Below are 17697 nucleotides of genomic sequence, written 5' to 3' on the forward strand. Positions count from 1 at the left end.
ATTTTCTTCTTCTGTCCTTTGTGAACCAACCTTAATCATGTCATTAGGTACTTTATACGTGACTCAGCAAATAAGAAGTCTTCCTGTTAAAGCATTGGCCAAGCACTTTAACTTGGACATCAAACTTAGCGACAAGGATGCTGCTTATGAGAAGAACTTCCCATTGAACAAAATCCCAGCCTTTATTGGTCCCAAGGGATTCACTTTGACCGAAGTCATTGCCATCAGTCTCTACTGTATGTATTTACAAGCATCTCAATTGTGATAGCCAATGTCTCCAAACTGATGAGAAACTTTTTTTTTCAATTTATTATACAGTTATCCCTGTCTTAATAAACTATGTCGAGAGTACCTAATCTGAAAGGAATTATAGCAAATGTGGCTTCATTACTCAAATATCGATTGAGGAGTATTACTAACAATGTGCAATAGTGATCAATTTGGGTGATCCAAAGTCAAAATTGTTGGGTAAAAATGCTGCTGAATATGCTCAAATTTTGAAATGGACCTCATTGGCCAACACTGAGTTGTTGCCAACTGAAGCCAAAGTTTTCAAGCCATTGAACGGAACCCTTCCTTACAACAAAAAGCAAGTGGATGAAGGCTCTGCTTATTTGGAAAAAGTCAATGGTGTTTTCGAACAAAGATTGGCAAACTACACCTACTTGGTTGGAGAAAGAATCACCTTTGCTGACATCTTAGCTGCCACCTTGTACGTTCGTGGTTTTGATTTCTTGTATGGGGAACAATGGAGACAACAACACCCAAACATCACCAGATGGTTCAAGACTGTTATCAAGTCCCCAATCTTGGTTGAGTTCTTGGGTGATTACAAATTCATTGAAAAGCCAATCGAATATGTTCCACCAAAGAAGGAAAAGAAGGAAAAAGCACCTGCTGCTGCTGCTGCTGCTCCAGCCAAGAAGGAGGCTGCTCCAAAAGCTGCTGCTGCTGAAGAGCCTGCTCCTGCTGCTGCTCCAAAGCCAAAACACCCATTGGAAGCTTTGGGCAAGCCAAAGGCTCCATTGGACGAGTGGAAGAGAACTTACTCCAACGAAGAGACTAGAGAAGTTGCTATCCCATGGTTCTGGAAGAACCAATACGATCCAGAAGAATGGTCATTATGGAAGGTTGACTACAAGTACAATGACGAATTGACTTTGACCTTTATGTCAAACAACTTGGTTGGTGGATTTTTCAACAGATTGTCGGCTTCTACCAAGTACATGTTTGGATGTATGGTTGTTTATGGAGAAAACAACAACAACGGTATCACTGGTGCCTTTTTGGTTAGAGGACAAGATTATGTTCCAGCTTTTGATGTTGCTCCAGATTGGGAATCTTATGAGTTCACCAAATTGGACGCTTCAAAAGAAGAAGACAAAAAGTTCTTTGACAACATGTTGGCATGGGATGAGCCAGTTGTCATCAATGGTGAAAAGAGAGAGATCTCCGATGGTAAAGTCTTCAAGTAAGCTGTAGAGTTTATAGTATACCGCCTCTGAGAGGTTTGTTTAGTATCCACTGAATATTATGCCTTGTTGCTGAATGCGTAAGCTAAAGGATACCTTTTTTTGGGGAAGGGGGGGGTTCTACAGGAACAAAAAGTTTCAAAATATTTGGCGTTGGTTGGCTTGTTAACCAGAACAGCCTCGATCCTATACAAAGAAAAAAGGATACACCCATCAGCAAAGCATTTCCTCGTAGGTAGCTCTAATATACGCCTCCAAGTCTCTTAACTTCTCAATCGTCTTCTCCTTATCAAACACCGCCTTGCCAGTAGCTCTATTCTCAACCATAGCGTCCAGCTTAATCAAATCCAATCTTTGCTTGACCAAATCGCAACGATAGTTCACCCATTGTTGATAAAACTCGTGGTATCGAGACCCGAAATTGACTTCTGGTTTGACCGTGTCCAAGACGCTAGTATCTGGCAATGCTGGATCGCGAGCACGGTAGCTTGTAACCATGGTGATACGTTCATTGAAACCCTTTGGTGAGGGAGCAATGTGCTCAATCAATCTGCCTTGCAACACGCAAGCTGATCCTTGCTTGGGGTCGGGAACTGAAACAATCTTTTGTTGTTGAGATTCACCTGTTTTACCCATGCGAAGTGATGTTTCACATCCAACCATGTCTGGAGTGAGCATGAGCACACAAACAAAGGGATATGAATCATGATGCCAACCTACAACAGCTCGAATATCATCGCCAGGTGCTGACACTGAAGCATTAGCATCAACATTATCGCCTGCCTCCTTGTTCTGTTTACTCTTTGCAGCTTCGGCTTCGGCTTCGGCTTCGGCCTCCTCATCAGTCCTCATTGAGATGTTAGCATGGGCGATTTCAAAGTCAAAAACAATTTCCAAATCTACCCCAGCCATTCTCGAAATCAACTCCATCGTGGCAGGATGTGTCCAAGCGTCATGAATAAACTCGCAGTTAACGACTCCATCATTATCCTTGACATACCCACGAACAACACAATCCATACCACTGGTTGAGGAATGACTGTACCGTGCATATTTCATGAAATTCTCCTTTGCCAACAATTCACTACGCATAATATCAATCGCCTCTTTGGTAAATAATGGGAATGGGTCAGAAACGCCAATTGGCGATACTTGCAATTGGGGGTTAGCAAGGCCCAATTGTTCCATTGTTAATCTGCGTGTTTGGTTGTACTGGTCTCTTCCTTGGGATCCATTGGCGTAGTACTGCAAGTGGACTAAAGGATCGAATTTGGGATTCACGGGGGTGATGGAGTATGGCGCGGTGATTGGCTGAGATTGAATTGGAATTGAGTTGTAGATGGGCTCGAGTTGGGAGGTATAGATGTCAAGTGGGATTCTCTTGTGGATGTTTCCATCCAATACATCTTGTTGATAGTTGACAGTAGGAGCAATTGTGGCCATAGAGTATATAGATTAAGATTAAGTTTAAGTTGAAAGATGCAGAGGAAAGGAAAAACTACTTTACTCCGTTCATTTCAAAGAAAATGCTGAATATACAACCCTATTTATAATGTTGTTGTATACAATTTGGGTTATCTACATATTATGATTGCTAGCAGTGAGAGATAGCTGCGAAAAGTGACTAAATTTGGGCAAAATAAAAAGCACAATAAATTCATAACAATTGACACAAATATCGGGTACACAAAATCCAAATTTTTTGTAGAATCGATAGATAAGACATCTTTCATGTAAACTAGAGTTAATCCCCCGCTAGTTGAAAACGTAACAAAGTAATCTAGAATTGATAGATAAGCAAACTACAATCTTTCAAATACATTTGAATTTGACATTAAAATTCATCCTATCTCCGGTCAGCTGTGTTAGAGTTATTTTTTTTTTTGATTTTTTCCCCCTTTTGGGTACAAATTTCCTTAACTTTGGTACCAATACAATGGACTTTGCACTGAGATAATTTAAGTACCTGATATACTCAGCATTAACTATTTTTGGATATTGCACTGCACCTCTTCAGAAATATGGACAAATCAAACCTATGGCAGCGCATAGATAGCGAATCACAAACTTTGACAAAACTGGGATAAGGATTACATAAGATAATGCTTTCATAAGATAAGAAATTCGGTTAAAGGTAAGACTACGGAGCCTCAGCTTTTCGTGCTTTTGATACGTAGTAAAACCATCTCCAGGTTTAGAGGTACTATCAATTGACGTTTCAGAAAGGACAAGCAACACATAGTCACAAAGAAGAGAGAGAGAGAGAGAGAGAGAGAGAGAGAGAGAGGCTTTATAATGTACTGAAATCCATATCCAATGTTTTTGACATGTTCATAAATCGTTGCGACTGAGGCAGCGGCCCGATTTTCCCTGGAACACTCTTTTTCAATACAGCGTCGAACATATGAATACTGCAAAAGACACTTTTAAACTCTATACACTGAAAGCTATGGTATGGAACCTACGTAATTAAGCATTACACCCTTATAATTTACCATTGATAACCACATGGTCATAGCCCTTGACCTTCTCGGCTGCGGTAATCCAAGCTGGTTGGGAAGTAATGAATTGGAAGTACTCATACATTTCAGGATAGGACTCCTTCACAGGCTTGAGAGTTATACCTCTGTCTGAAGTGATGGCACTTTGGATTGGGAACGACAACATAATATCGGCAGCCGACAACTTTTCACCAACAAACCATTTTCTGCCCTTAGCGTATTGAGCTTTCAAGAAATCGTTCAAAAATGAGATGTTCTTCTCAGCTTCAGGTTGGTAGTACCCTTGGTTGATCTTACCGGTAACAGTTTTTACCAAGACACTGAGTGGGAATGGGACAGACTTACCAGCAACCTCATTGACCAATAAACCCACGAGCATAGGTTGTATTGTGCCTTCTGAGTAATGATTGAAGTAGTCGATTAAATCTTTATCGTCTTCAGTTGCTGGCTTGAATTTGCCCTTAGTGTCGTAGTGGTCAATCAAGTATTGCACAATAAAACCAGACTCTGCCAATTTCTTAACAGTTCCGTCTGGCTTTTCAATGTGGACAACTGGAGTTTTACCCAAAGGATGGTACTTTTTGTAGCTAGCTGGTGCTCTAACCATTTGAACACGGTCCTCCATGTGCAAGTTGTATTCCAAACCCAACTCTTCTAACAACCAAAGAATTCTTTGGGCCCTGGAGTGGGCCAACCAGTAAACTGTAATTTTATCTTCTTGGGGCATCCTGAATTGATATCTACGGGGTAGGGCGAGGAGGAGGAGAAGGAGAGAGAGAGAGAGAAGAAAAGAAAAGAACAGTAGCTTATGAGTTAATATTGGGAAAATTTGAAGTATTTATAAATGGACAGAGCATCTAACCAAAGCAACTATTGTGTTGTGAAAATTCACGTGGATTTTATTGACTAAAATTGGGGAAAAAAAGAGGCAATTTGTGCTTTGAGTCGGGTCGGAAGAGAGAGAGAGAGAGAGAGAGAGAGAGCGGATAAATGATTTCAGTGTCTTATCCGCTCACACAGGTGGCAGCATTTCAGGACAGAAAACTCCATAAGGATATAAGAGGCACAGGGCCATGCTGATTTTGTAACATGTTTCAAGAGGGTATACTCAGTATGATATGAAACGGTTGTATCTGGGTAAGCGAAAGATATCGACTCGGAGACATTAATTGAACACATTCTGCGCAGAACAATACAGCGGTATGTCAAGTAACAGGTTTTTTCAACGTTGTACTTCAACAGAGCAATAGCAAGTCAATAAAATTTAGGGCCACAGTCTTCTGATTGCCGCTTGTTACTTGATTGTTGGTGGCATCACTGTGGGAGGGGGAGGTATCTTGAACTTGAGTTCTGCATATAACCATCTCATCTTTTGTTTAGAAAAATTTTATGTTTTGCGACACCAATCCCGATGACCAGAGAGATGATAACCTCCATCAGCCTACAATGTCCACAACAAAGCATGTGAAAACAGTGATTTTGGATGCAGGTCCATTGATCACCCAACCCGCAACTACTTTGCAACAATATGCTCATGAATATTATACCACACCTGGTGTTCATTCCGAATTAAAGGATGAATATGCACGTCAACAGTTGGTTCTTTGGGGAGATCAATTAAAGATCAAACAGCCTTCTCAGGGCAGCATTGACAAGGTAATCAAGTTTGCCAAATTGACTGGTGACTACAGTGTTTTGTCGGTCAATGATCTACACATTATTGCTTTGGCATATGAATTGGAAATACAGAGTGGAGGAAAATTGAGAAGTTTCCCCGGTGAGGTTTTAGAAGGTCAAGAGAAAGATGCTCAAGAGGTGTTACAGGGAAAGGGTAAGGAGACAGACGACGGGTTTGTTCCCGTGAAGAAAGGTCGTAAAAGAGGTGGCAAGAGGCAGAGAGAGAAAAGAGAAGCCGAAGCTAAGCGTTTACTAGAGGAACAAGAACAAGGTGGTTCAGAGACTGGTTCAGAAGACACTGGATCAAGCGCCGCACAAGTTGACCCAAGCATACCAGCAGTAGCAGTCGATACAAAATACACACGGGAAGCTACTCCTGAAAAGGACGAATCTACACATGTTGAAATATCTTCGGACAACGAGAATTTGCAAAATGTGGACGAGGAATACAATGAGTCTGACGACGATGGTGATTGGATTACACCCGACAATTTGCGCGACGAAATCCTTAAAGACCAAAATGAAAAGATTCTCGAGACACCAATCGAACACAAGTTGATTAGTGTAGCCTTAGCTACGGGAGATTTCGCTTGTCAAAATGTGTCGATCCAGTTGGGAATCAATTTACTCAATACAATGTCAGGTAAGCAAATCAAGAGAGTGCGTAATTATATGTACCGGTGCCATGCATGTTTCAGACTTACACCAATCAATAAAGATGGCAAACCAAAGCATTTCTGCCCTAAATGTGGTGGAGATACCTTGATTCGATGTGCAGTATCAGTTGATAATAAAACCGGTAAGATAACTCCTCACTTGAAAACTAATTTCCAATGGATCAAGCGAGGTGAACGTTATTCACTTCCTTCCCCCTTGAGTAAAAACCAACAAAGGTTACAAGGCAAAGGTGGATACCAGCACAATAAGGAGAATAGACACAAGTCCCAACAGAACCCATTGATATTGAGAGAAGACCAAAAGGAGTACCAACAAGCGTTGAAAAATGATGATTGGGAAAGAAGGCAAAATGAGAAAATGCTACAGGATTGGATTGGTGGTGGTAGTGCTGATAACTATGTCAGCCCGTTTGGTACTGTAAACACTATAAGACCTAGCGGTGTGCGTGTTGGTAAAGGTAGATATGTAAATTCTTCCAAGGGAAAGAGTAAGTAGATCTAAGGCACCAGTTTTTGTGTGAGGTTAATTCGCCATACAATATTTAGAGCGAGAAAAATGTAAAAGACTATAGAAATCCCAAGCTCAATCAAAGCTCCCACACAGCCTTTCTTTTTTTTTTATTCCCACGCTTCGGTGTAACCAACAAATGAGTAGTAGTTCTAACAGTGCTGCTAACTTGGCCGCTTTAGCAGCGTTCAATGCAGGCAAAAAGAAGGACGGTGGTAACAACCAACTGCCATCTTCGGGATACAATGCCTCAAAATACCAACTACAGCAAACACAGCCTAAAAGACATCCAAGTACACAGAAAGTGGCTCCCACTACTAAATTGCAGGTAAACACATCTCCAGATGCATCCACAACACTTCAACCAGCTTACGCTCCTATGCGGCCCCTTCAGGCCAATGATCTTACACCAACACGTGAAGATAAAGACGTCAATACCCCTGACTACTTTGCACACACACCACGTCAAACTTCACGACAGAATTCCATCAAACTGCCTTACTACCTGCCGATTCTACTGCCACTGTCACCACGAGATATGATTAGCAATGTCAAGAATTCGATCGACTCAAAGGCTATTGTCAATGATGTGAATGCCAAACGCTTGTCGCTGGATTATTCACCCCAGGAGATGTTGAAGAGCTTGAAAGACTCATTGAATAGAAAATCGCATTCGCAATCTGGTCCAAAGACGATGGATGCTAGGGGTAGAACAATTCTAGATGGTGTTAGGGAGAGGATCGATGACAACATGAGAGAGACATCGAATAACTTAGCCAATCTTAGTTTGAAACAATACGAATGGCTGAAGACTCACTCCGATGCAGATGTAGGCAATTATCGAAGAAGAAACGATTCGCAGACATCATTGGGAACAAGTGCCACTGATGTAGATCCAGTGTTTAAAACGAGACGCCAACTGTCACCTAGTAACACGCCTGGAGTGCGAATAGATGTGACTGATCATGATGCAGAGATGGGCGAGAAACAGAATAACGACGCCAATGACGCCACTATCAAAGTTCCAGTAACAATTCCTGAACCTGATCGGTTGTCCCTCGCCGATTCGACTTCTCATTTTCCTGTTACAAATAGAGGCACACGCAGAAAACCCCCTCCTCCCACCTCGTCCGACGAAGAACGTGATCCAATGTCTCGACATTCAACTTCAGACACGGACAACAATAAGGATGACATGTATTTTGATCTGAGTGATGGCTTCTCAGGAGATGAATTGAGGAAGCAGATGCAATTGAAGGGGATGTCGATGGATACGTTCTCAAGTGGAGAAGTGATGCTACCTCCTGAGGATGACATGGTTTCATTTACCGAAAATGATGAACCTGATCCTGTAGCTAAAGTCAAGGATACCAAATTTCCTCAATTCCCCGATGTGAGGAAGCATCACCAACACTTGTTCGGAACGAGGCGTCATAGATTGAAAGAGGGTGACAAGTATAACCGATTTGAGTCAGGTGCCTACTCTGATGATGATGAGTTGCTGGAGTCACCTACACAAACAACTCCAGCAGTGCCACTTCCACAACAACAACTCCAGGGTCAAGGTCACAGCAATACATCCAAGAGCAATCTGCTGCTGCTGCAACAACAGCAACCAGTGCAATTCAAAACTACAATGAGAAAGACCAATAAACGTAAAGACCGCAAAACTAAATTTGATGAATTGAAGCCGTGGAAAACTCACGAGGAGTTGAATTTCCCGACTGAGCAAGAGCGAAAGAGGTATGAGGGGGTCTGGGTGAGTAACAAAGGATTGTACATGAATTTAGTCGTGACAAAGTTGACTGGCGTGGATTCAAGTGAGACACGTGTCCAACAGCATGACGATTCCATGAAGGCGGCGTTAATATCTACAAACGATATCCAACCGGATAAGGGTGAGGAAAATGGCTCTAATCGGAAAAGTAATGGTACTGGTACTGGAGCTGGGGCTGGGGCTGGGGCTGGCGGTACCTCACACGAGAGCGAAGAACCACCAATCTCCAAAGCTGAGGAAGCAACTAACAAGCTACACAGCTTGAAAAATGCCGATGTGAATCAATTAATCCTTGGAGCAGTCGTAAAGAGGATCTGGAATCGAAGTCGATTGCCTAGTGACGTATTAGAGCAAATTTGGAATTTGGTTGACTTTCGTCGTGATGGATCTTTGAACAAGAATGAGTTTCTAGTTGGTATGTGGCTTGTTGACCAGTGTCTTTATGGACGTAAGTTGCCAAAGAAAATTGAACCTGTTGTTTGGGATAGTCTTGGTGGGATTGGAGTTAATGTGAATTTGAATTCGAGGAGATGGAAGTAGGATGATGCATGATATTTATAGAAATAGAATTTGTATGGACTTACCGAAGCTCTCGATAATGTTTCGCCTAAATCTGTCAAGTAAAAGGAGAAAAAATAAAAAATATAAAAATAAAAAAACTGAAAGTAAAGTAAACAGCTGAAACTGGTAACTTCTTTAGCAACGCATTGAAGATGAATTTGATGGATATGCTTTCAGCAGATCCACCGTCCTCTATCTATGGCGGTGTAATGGATGAGCCATCAGTTTATGCAGAAGGAGATACCGCAGCGAGAGAAACTGCTGCAAGCTTAGATGGAGGAGGAATAATACCACAACCAAATAATAGCACCGTTGATAATCGTCATTGGAATGTTGTGCATCCACAACGTGACATCAAAAATGATTCTGGAGTGGTATATGTTCCTACAGCACTAACCGATACTCAAATTACCCTCGTACAAATCTTGCTACATTTGATCAGTGAGACGTTGATAAAGGATGTTCAACAACGACGGAGAAAGACTAGTATTGATAGTTTACTTGACATATCGTCTTCAATAGACACTCCAATGGGTGTGGCGGCTACTGCAAATGGCGACTTTGATGTTTACAGTCGAGCCAAAAGTTTACAGTTGGTGTCAATGTGTTTTAACAGCTTGATTACTGTAAACAATCATCCATCGTTGCTAGTGAATCATTTCATGCCTAAAAGACTATTACTACTGCAACCTAATGAATCGCAAGCTTTGATGTCTGGGAAATTTCAATTTTTCAATAACTTGATCGATTCAATATTGGATAGGGCTAGAACAAGCTCACTGAAGGAGTTGTATCCAGTATTAGTTGTGGCGAAGAATAATAAAGAATTGGAGTTGATTGAGGGATTGATTATTGGGAAAAATTTGAACTATGCAAATTCGGGAAACATGAAGTTGTATGATGACAAACGGCCAGCTCAAAAAGAGTCTGCAGGAGAGGACGCGGATGATAGAAAAGGAGTGTTTTTACACTTAATCCAAACACAACAATTGTACAATAGGTATATGAACAAGTCATTGTCATCAAACTTCAAGTTTCTCTTTTCATTTGATTCCAAAATTGACCCAACTAATCCTAGTATTCAAATGTTACGACTGGAGAATGCGTGTCCCATTTTTGTACCTGTTCCTGTATACTCCATTGAGCATTTGATGTTGCAAATACCAGAACCCAATGGAAGCGAATTTGACACAGATTTGAGTATGAATATCAACGGTGGTGTTGATGCAGACACATTGGCGTCTCTGATATCGAGTCCAAAGTTAACTTGGAAACTCAAGTTGTTGAACAATTTGGCTGTCAATTTTGTCAAATTTAGCCACGAAGAACCACATAATGAAGAAGCTGATCTGTTTTATTATGACAATTATGGGGTCAAGATGAAATACTTCCACGAGTGTTTGCAACATCATCCTCAACGGATTGCTGACCTATTTACCAAGTTCAATGATGAATTGATTTTGAACTTTTCCGATGACAGATTATTAAAAAAGTTGAATTTGGTTTACCGGAAGGAAATATTTGGGAGTATGGAACTAGGTCAACCTTTGACAGTTGACAATTTCAACCATAAATTTGTTCAATTGTTGGCGTTCAAGTTACGTCAGATGAGTTTAGAATTGGAGAAAATTCAGGGGGAGGGCAAGATTCATGAGAATGGAGAGCACAAGTCTGATGGAAAAGAGAGCGAGAACAGTCGTGTTATCGGTGATGGTGGAGACCAGGTACAAAGTATTGGATACAAGAGGTTGCTAACAACTTCTAAACAAGTACATTTTGACGAAGATGAGAATACCATTGCTGAGAGCTATCACAAATTGAGGAAGTTAAATAACGACGCAAACACAATGGACCGCAAACTAGCTAGAGTTGAGAATGATTTGCACAAGTGCTCTGAAAAAGATGGTGAACTTGAGAACAAATTAGCACAACTAAAATCAATTACAGAACATGGTGTTAGTCAACAATTGTTGAGTAATCAGTCAACACAAATTGAAAACCTTGAGAAGGAATTGAACGATTTACATCAAGAATATGATCGACTCACCAATGAAACCGAAGATTTGCGAAGCAAGTATCAACAAAGTTCTTCTGAGGCGGTCACGGAACTGCAAAAGCAATTGAAGCTACAAAAACAGTTGAACAAGTTGACAAGCAAGATGCAATCACCGGGAATGGACGTGTTGCCAGATTTGATACATAAGGATACACTTCTTACCACGCAACATCGGTTGGATAAGTTGCGACATCAAAACAAGTTTCTTGAAACGTTGTGCAACAACCAGGTTGCAAAGATTGTGAATGAACGACAACTTATTATAGAGTCGAGTGGTGGCACTGGCGGCGGTTCTGGTGGTGGTGGTGGTGGTAGTGGTGGTTTTAGTGGCTATGCGTCAGCCGGATCGAGTAGTCGGCCTGGTAGCAAAATCAGTCGAGACTCGACTCCGTTTGTTTAAAAAAAAGGATCTAGTGTGTATCTTGTTTTGGAAGTATAGAGATTATGTACAAAGCATTAACTGGCATACGAGTTATACGATGCTAAAGAATGATTGGAACTATCGTATAAATTAGAAACGCTGGTGAATATGGGTGTAATCACGTGAATATATTACAGAGAAAAAAAGAGAGAGAAAAAAAAAAAAGAAAAAGAAATTAATGTTGAATAAAATCAACAGAAAAGCAAAAGCAAAAGCAAAAGAGAAAAAAAGAAATTGCCCAATTTTTTTATTTCATAAGAAAGAGAAAAAGAAAGAGAGAGAGAGAGAGAGACAAAGAGACAGACAGAAAAATTCAACACATTGACTTCAACACACACACACACACACACACGCAAAGGAGACGGTACAAATCACAGGCCATCATCAGACCATAAGTACACAACTCTGTTCCACCCCCATCCATCTCCATTTACTAAGCTATTGTGTACTATAACTCCTTCTCCCGTACTTCAAAACACAGTTCCATTCTATTTTTATTTTCAGTTCATTATCTACTTCAATTATCCCATTTTTATTTGGTTGTCTTTAATCACGTTTGACGATTTGAGTGGTTCCCAATTATTTTATTTTTTTTTTTGTAATTTTTGAATCGAAAGTGTCCGAGTGTTGAGCTGTTTAGATTCAACCACAGATAGAACATACCATACAACTCCCATAGACAGGTTTACAGTCACTTTATTATTATTCAGGTCGACTGAGTTGCAATATTTATCAGGTTGATTTTGTTTTGCTCGCAGAAGAACAAAAGCAAAGTAACAAATCAAACTCCTTCCACTAGTCAACACCAACAGTCAATCCAGAAAGAAGCTCTTACAGAACTTAGTTGAGCCCTCATAAGATAATCAACAGAGCTTTACTGAGCACTTTCGCCCCTCCCCCCCTTTATTTGTTTTTTTGTCACTACATGTCCAATCGTGTAGCTTCTCCAACTAATCCAGCCGCCTTAGCTGCTGCCCAAGCTTCTCACAGTCCAGTTATCAATTCCAAAAGTACAACAGCAGGCATCATGAATTCTCATCATCACCACCACTCACAAGCTAATGGCACACCCATCAATACAACAGCCGCAGCTGCTGCGTCCTCGTCAAGCAACTCCAACTCTTCAGTTGTTGGATTACATTACAAAATTGGTAAAAAGATTGGTGAAGGTTCTTTTGGTGTTATATTTGAAGGAACAAACATTATCAATGGAGGACCCGTTGCTATTAAATTTGAACCTAGAAAGACTGAAGCACCTCAATTGAGAGATGAATATAGAACTTATAAACATTTGCAAGGATGTGCTGGTATTCCTAATGCATATTATTTTGGTCAAGAAGGTTTGCACAACATCTTGGTTATTGACTTGTTGGGTCCATCATTGGAAGATTTGTTTGATTGGTGTGGAAGAAGGTTTTCCGTCAAGACGGTGGTACAAATTGCCATACAAATGTTGTCCTTAGTTGAAGAAGTGCATCGTCATGATTTGATCTATAGAGATATCAAACCAGACAATTTTCTCATTGGACGTCAAGGAATGCCTGATGAAAACAATGTTCATTTGATTGATTTCGGTATGGCGAAACAATATCGTGATCCTAGAACTAAACAACATATCCCATATAGAGAGAAAAAGTCATTAAGCGGTACTGCCAGATATATGTCGATAAACACACATTTGGGAAGAGAACAATCGAGACGTGATGATTTGGAGGCTTTGGGCCATGTGTTTTTCTACTTTTTACGCGGTCAATTACCTTGGCAGGGATTGAAAGCACCCACCAATAAACAAAAGTATGAAAAAATTGGAGACAAAAAGAGAACAACACCGGCAGTCACTCTTTGCGATGGTTTGCCTACACAATTTGCCGAGTATTTGGATTCAGTGAGGTCGTTGCCATTTGACGCCGAACCTCCATATGAAGAGTATAGAATGTTGTTGGTATCTGCATTGGATGATTTGGGACAATCGTGTGATGGGGATTATGATTGGATGCATTTGAACGGAGGTAAAGGGTGGGATGCTTCGATTAATAAAAAGCCAAATTTACATGGTTATGGACATCCCAACCCACCAAATGAGAGAGAAAGAAGACATCGCGATCAAAGAAGGACTAGGCAACAACAACAACAGCAGCAGCAGCAACAACAGCAACAGCTACAACAACAGCAACAGCAGCAACAACAACAGCAGTTGCAACTTCAGCAACAACAGCAACAGCAACAGCAGATGCATCTTCAACAACAACAACAACAACAACTGGAGAAGCAACAACAGTTGCAACTGCAGCAGCAACCATACCAACAATTGTACCAAGTGCAACCACAACCAAAACCATTACCTCCTAATCCAGAAAACTATCACCAGCAACCACCGGAACCACACTATGAAGGCGAAGACGAGCACAAGAAGGGTTTCTTTTGGTGTTGTCGTTAGAGGTGCAACACTTTTGAGTAGAGTGTAAATTAAAATGAAAAAAGGAGATGTCTAGGATAATAATAGTCTTTCAATCAATATATTTTTCAACTAATTGCATATAGATATTGTAAAGCTGAGAGGACTGGTGGTCCCTTGTTCATTTTGCCAGTTGCACACACCGGCTTGCCTCAGTAGTCAATGTACTGAACTTCTTTAGAGTTATAACTTGTCGGGATTTCCAAATCGGGAACACCCGATTATGAAGAAAGAAAAAAAAAAAACACATCCCCGCTCGAGGGATACAAATTATACAAAATACGAACCATCATACAATATATTTCGCATCGATCCCGGTATCCATAGCAACCACCTCATTCTACAATGGTACCCACAGCTACACCCACTTCAAACTCCGTGGAAAATGGCGCTGCACATCAGCAAGCAATTGCTGAAAACAAACGAGCATTTGACGAAGCATTTGCCGAAAAGTACGAGAAACGGGATTCACAAATACTACTCAGTTACTTATTTGTCAAACACATTTTGGAATTTGATTTGAGTGTACCTGTCAAAAGAAAGAGCTTGGATGAATCAGAGCCCTTGTTGGGAGATGGGCATTTACCATTTAATGGATTCACTAGGGAAAACACCTTGCCTGATCCAGCTACCTATTTAACCAAATTCCCCAATTCGATTTTCCGCCCAGGGATGAAAATGTTGGATTTTGCTTGTGGGACAGGTATGGTGACTGAATTATTTGTTCCGTATCTCATTGGTGGGGATGCGAGTGGTGATAATGGAACCAAGAGTGAGATAGTTGGCATTGATATAGGACCTGTGTTTTTGAAATATTTCAACGACAGAGCAGCCAAGTTGAACAATGACCACCAATTGTCAATGAAATCTTACGAATACGACGTTCTTGATCCGGAAATTGAGCCAGAATTGGCCCAATTTAACAATCATTTCGATTTCATCTTTTCGACAATCTCATATCATCATATACACAATTATGAACAAGTGACTACGAAATTGGCCGATTTTTTGAAACCTGGTGGATGGATGTTCATTGTTGACTTTTACAATGAGGACGTAGAGCAGATCGATGATGATGATGATGATGATGATGATGATGCGAGAGCGAATGCCCACGATCGGGATGTGTCTCATGGAGTTCAGCACATGGGTGGATTGAAAATCAACAAGTTGAATCGTACATTGGGCGACTTGGCGGGGTTGGTTAATGTGTCGAGTGCTAGAGAGTTTCGAACTACGTTGTGGCAACCACGTCTGTTTATTTTGAACCATTCGAAACAGTCAATGGTTGATAAGATGAATGCTGGTGAGTTGGAGTCAAGGGATTTGGATGGAGAGGTTAATTATTTGATTGAGACTAGTTTGATTTACGCAATTGGACAAAAGCCGGAAAAAAAAAAAAACCAGTAGATTGTGTTAGCGAAGAATCTTGACCTAAAATGGCTTCGTTAGATTAGATACGATTGTAGAAGAAATGTGAACCGCGTATGTCATGCGGAGTATCCTGTGGTTATGTTTTTTCTCATAATGCGTACAGAGTACTTAGTTCCACCTTCACCACATGTAATGATTTAATCAAATGTGTCTACATATTCAAATGGCATACCATTCTCAGTTGATGGAAATTGCACCATGTTACTTTTCCTGTGGTTGAGGTTTCGGTCTCAGTAAGTGACTCTCTTTTTGACTCCTCTTTGTGAAAAGGAACGTCAGGCAACACGTCAAAATCAGAATTGTTACAAAAAGAATCAATGAAGCATTATGATGCATGTTTGCCAGCACCATCACCGGCCCGTTGATGATAGCTACAATCACAGTCATTGTTGTTCCTATCATGGCAAAAGCGCAATATATTGCGCTTCTAAGCTCAACCTGTGGTATCCTTTGTGATTGTCTTTCTCTAGCAGTACTACACATTGTGACTCAATTGTCTGCTGGACAAGCACTTGATGCTACACATGGCCACAATACTGCCCGTTATACATATTATCCTGCCGTTGATTTGGTAGGCACGGCAGCGTCACTGATGCTGTCGTATCTCTCATCACCCTTTCCTTTATTCAACGGTACTTGTGTATGAGCCAAGCTCTGTCCTCCCCGGAACTTAACAACTCTCTCTTGTCTATTATCCCTGTTTGCAAACTCTGCCAATGATGTCCCCACAAGCACTAATGATAGAACTCACGTCTTTGGTAGCATTGGGCTAGCACGTGACTGAGTAAAGAAATAGGGGCCAACAAAAATATTTATAAAGGGAAGAGAACAGAAAAAAATAAAAGCAATTTACAAATTTAGATTTATCAATCAATAATCACACTACAATTAAAAAACAAAGAAAAAAAAAATAAAATACAAATATAACGTCAGACGGAAAAAAAGAAATAGGGAAGAATCCCACATTTTTATTACCAACACACAATCACATATTACATTTATCTTTTACAGAAAGACCAATAAACTACGTACTACAACTCACAAATACCACAACATCTCCCCCCCACACACACGTATACACACAAGTGTCCCCCTTTTTTCAAACATAAATTAATAATCTTTTTCTTTTTTTTTTTGCCCTCTATTCCCAACAATTCCTTTTACGATATGGCATCAAGACAATCACAAAGACGATTAACCAAGGAGTATAAAGCTATCCAACAAACGCCACCACCCTACATTACAGCCAAGCCCAACGACGAAAACATCTTGGAGTGGCACTACATCATCACGGGCCCACCAAATACACCATTTGAGCATGGTCAATACCATGGGTTATTACGATTCCCACAGGAATACCCATTCAAACCACCTTCGATATCGATGATTACTCCCAATGGAAGATTTGCATGTAATACGAGATTGTGTTTGTCTATGAGTGATTATCATCCGGACACTTGGAACCCTGCATGGAGTGTAGCGACGATTTTGACGGGGTTGCTCAGTTTTATGACTGGGGAGGAGTCGACTACGGGGTCAATCACAACGTCGGAGAATGTGAGGCGGAAGTTGGCTCGTGATAGTAAGAAGTGGAATGTGAAGGAGAACCCAAGGTTTGTGAAGCAGTTCCCCAATGTCGTACAACAGAATAAAGAGGACATAGCTCGTGCTGAAGCGGAAGCAGAGGCAGAGGCAGAGGCAAAGAAACAGAGACAATTGAGCAGTGGCAGAAGCTTAGTTACGGAAAAGGCTATTGATTTGTCGCAGTTGGACAAGTTGGATCCTGAAGATAGGGCTCGGTTGTTGATTGAGCATGAGCGACAGTTGGCTGTGGTGAATAAGACTGCTAATGGTGGTGCTAGTGGCGGAGCCCCTGGCGGCAATAGCTTTGGAGGTTTCACTGCGTTGGTGGGAATATTGGTTGCTGCATTTCTTGCAGCCTATTTTGGTATCATGAAGACCAGTTGATGTGAGGAGTAGTTTCGCTGTATATACAAGTGCGTATAGAAGATTAGCTCTAGCATAATTAGAAAACTTGGATACTATTTGGGGTAGTTTAGGAAACGTAAATCAAGCTATACTAAAAGTTCGGCGCCGAGTGCTTGTTGTCGCTGTTCTCTAAGGCAGTGTCGTATTTTGAGACAATATGACAACACTT

At 40.9% G+C, this 17697-nt stretch overlaps 9 protein-coding genes across 9 annotated transcripts; 7 read left to right on the top strand and 2 right to left on the bottom strand. All coding sequences in view use genetic code 12, as the record gives it.

Moving 5' to 3' along the window:
• Positions 1 to 37: 37 nt before the first annotated feature.
• CAM1 (translation elongation factor EF1B gamma) lies at positions 38 to 1475 on the top strand (the record flags this gene model as incomplete). The annotated part of the gene is made up of 2 exons (XM_051754586.1): positions 38 to 236; positions 433 to 1475. 2 exons carry the CDS (start codon positions 38 to 40, stop codon positions 1473 to 1475), a joined length of 1242 nt encoding a protein of 413 aa, XP_051606462.1.
• A 210-nt stretch (positions 1476 to 1685) lies between these two features.
• Positions 1686 to 2915, bottom strand: KGF57_005016 (uncharacterized protein; the record flags this gene model as incomplete). Its single annotated transcript, XM_051754587.1, has 1 exon — positions 1686 to 2915. One exon carries the CDS (start codon positions 2913 to 2915, stop codon positions 1686 to 1688), a length of 1230 nt encoding a protein of 409 aa, XP_051606463.1.
• A 1041-nt stretch (positions 2916 to 3956) lies between these two features.
• Positions 3957 to 4700, bottom strand: KGF57_005017 (uncharacterized protein; the record flags this gene model as incomplete). The annotated part of the gene is made up of 1 exon (XM_051754588.1): positions 3957 to 4700. One exon carries the CDS (start codon positions 4698 to 4700, stop codon positions 3957 to 3959), a length of 744 nt encoding a protein of 247 aa, XP_051606464.1.
• A 662-nt stretch (positions 4701 to 5362) lies between these two features.
• On the top strand, positions 5363 to 6823 carry HBR3 (rRNA-binding endoribonuclease; the record flags this gene model as incomplete). Its single annotated transcript, XM_051754590.1, has 1 exon — positions 5363 to 6823. The coding sequence occupies one exon, from the start codon at positions 5363 to 5365 to the stop codon at positions 6821 to 6823; it is 1461 nt and encodes a 486-aa protein (XP_051606465.1).
• Positions 6824 to 6974: 151 nt separating this feature from the next.
• On the top strand, positions 6975 to 9152 carry IRS4 (Irs4p; the record flags this gene model as incomplete). The annotated part of the gene is made up of 1 exon (XM_051754591.1): positions 6975 to 9152. The coding sequence occupies one exon, from the start codon at positions 6975 to 6977 to the stop codon at positions 9150 to 9152; it is 2178 nt and encodes a 725-aa protein (XP_051606466.1).
• A 182-nt stretch (positions 9153 to 9334) lies between these two features.
• On the top strand, positions 9335 to 11629 carry KGF57_005020 (uncharacterized protein; the record flags this gene model as incomplete). The annotated part of the gene is made up of 1 exon (XM_051754592.1): positions 9335 to 11629. The coding sequence occupies one exon, from the start codon at positions 9335 to 9337 to the stop codon at positions 11627 to 11629; it is 2295 nt and encodes a 764-aa protein (XP_051606467.1).
• Positions 11630 to 12575: 946 nt separating this feature from the next.
• Positions 12576 to 14087, top strand: YCK2 (serine/threonine protein kinase; the record flags this gene model as incomplete). Its single annotated transcript, XM_051754593.1, has 1 exon — positions 12576 to 14087. The coding sequence occupies one exon, from the start codon at positions 12576 to 12578 to the stop codon at positions 14085 to 14087; it is 1512 nt and encodes a 503-aa protein (XP_051606468.1).
• Positions 14088 to 14450: 363 nt separating this feature from the next.
• Positions 14451 to 15515, top strand: KGF57_005022 (class I SAM-dependent methyltransferase; the record flags this gene model as incomplete). Its single annotated transcript, XM_051754594.1, has 1 exon — positions 14451 to 15515. One exon carries the CDS (start codon positions 14451 to 14453, stop codon positions 15513 to 15515), a length of 1065 nt encoding a protein of 354 aa, XP_051606469.1.
• Positions 15516 to 16706: 1191 nt separating this feature from the next.
• KGF57_005023 (E2 ubiquitin-conjugating protein) lies at positions 16707 to 17507 on the top strand (the record flags this gene model as incomplete). The annotated part of the gene is made up of 1 exon (XM_051754595.1): positions 16707 to 17507. The coding sequence occupies one exon, from the start codon at positions 16707 to 16709 to the stop codon at positions 17505 to 17507; it is 801 nt and encodes a 266-aa protein (XP_051606470.1).
• Positions 17508 to 17697: the final 190 nt, after the last annotated feature.

The sequence above is a fragment of the Candida theae genome, assembly GCF_024610275.1.
Source record: "Candida theae strain CBS 12239 chromosome Unknown scaffold27, whole genome shotgun sequence".
Taxonomy (NCBI): domain Eukaryota; kingdom Fungi; phylum Ascomycota; class Pichiomycetes; order Serinales; family Debaryomycetaceae; genus Lodderomyces; species Lodderomyces theae.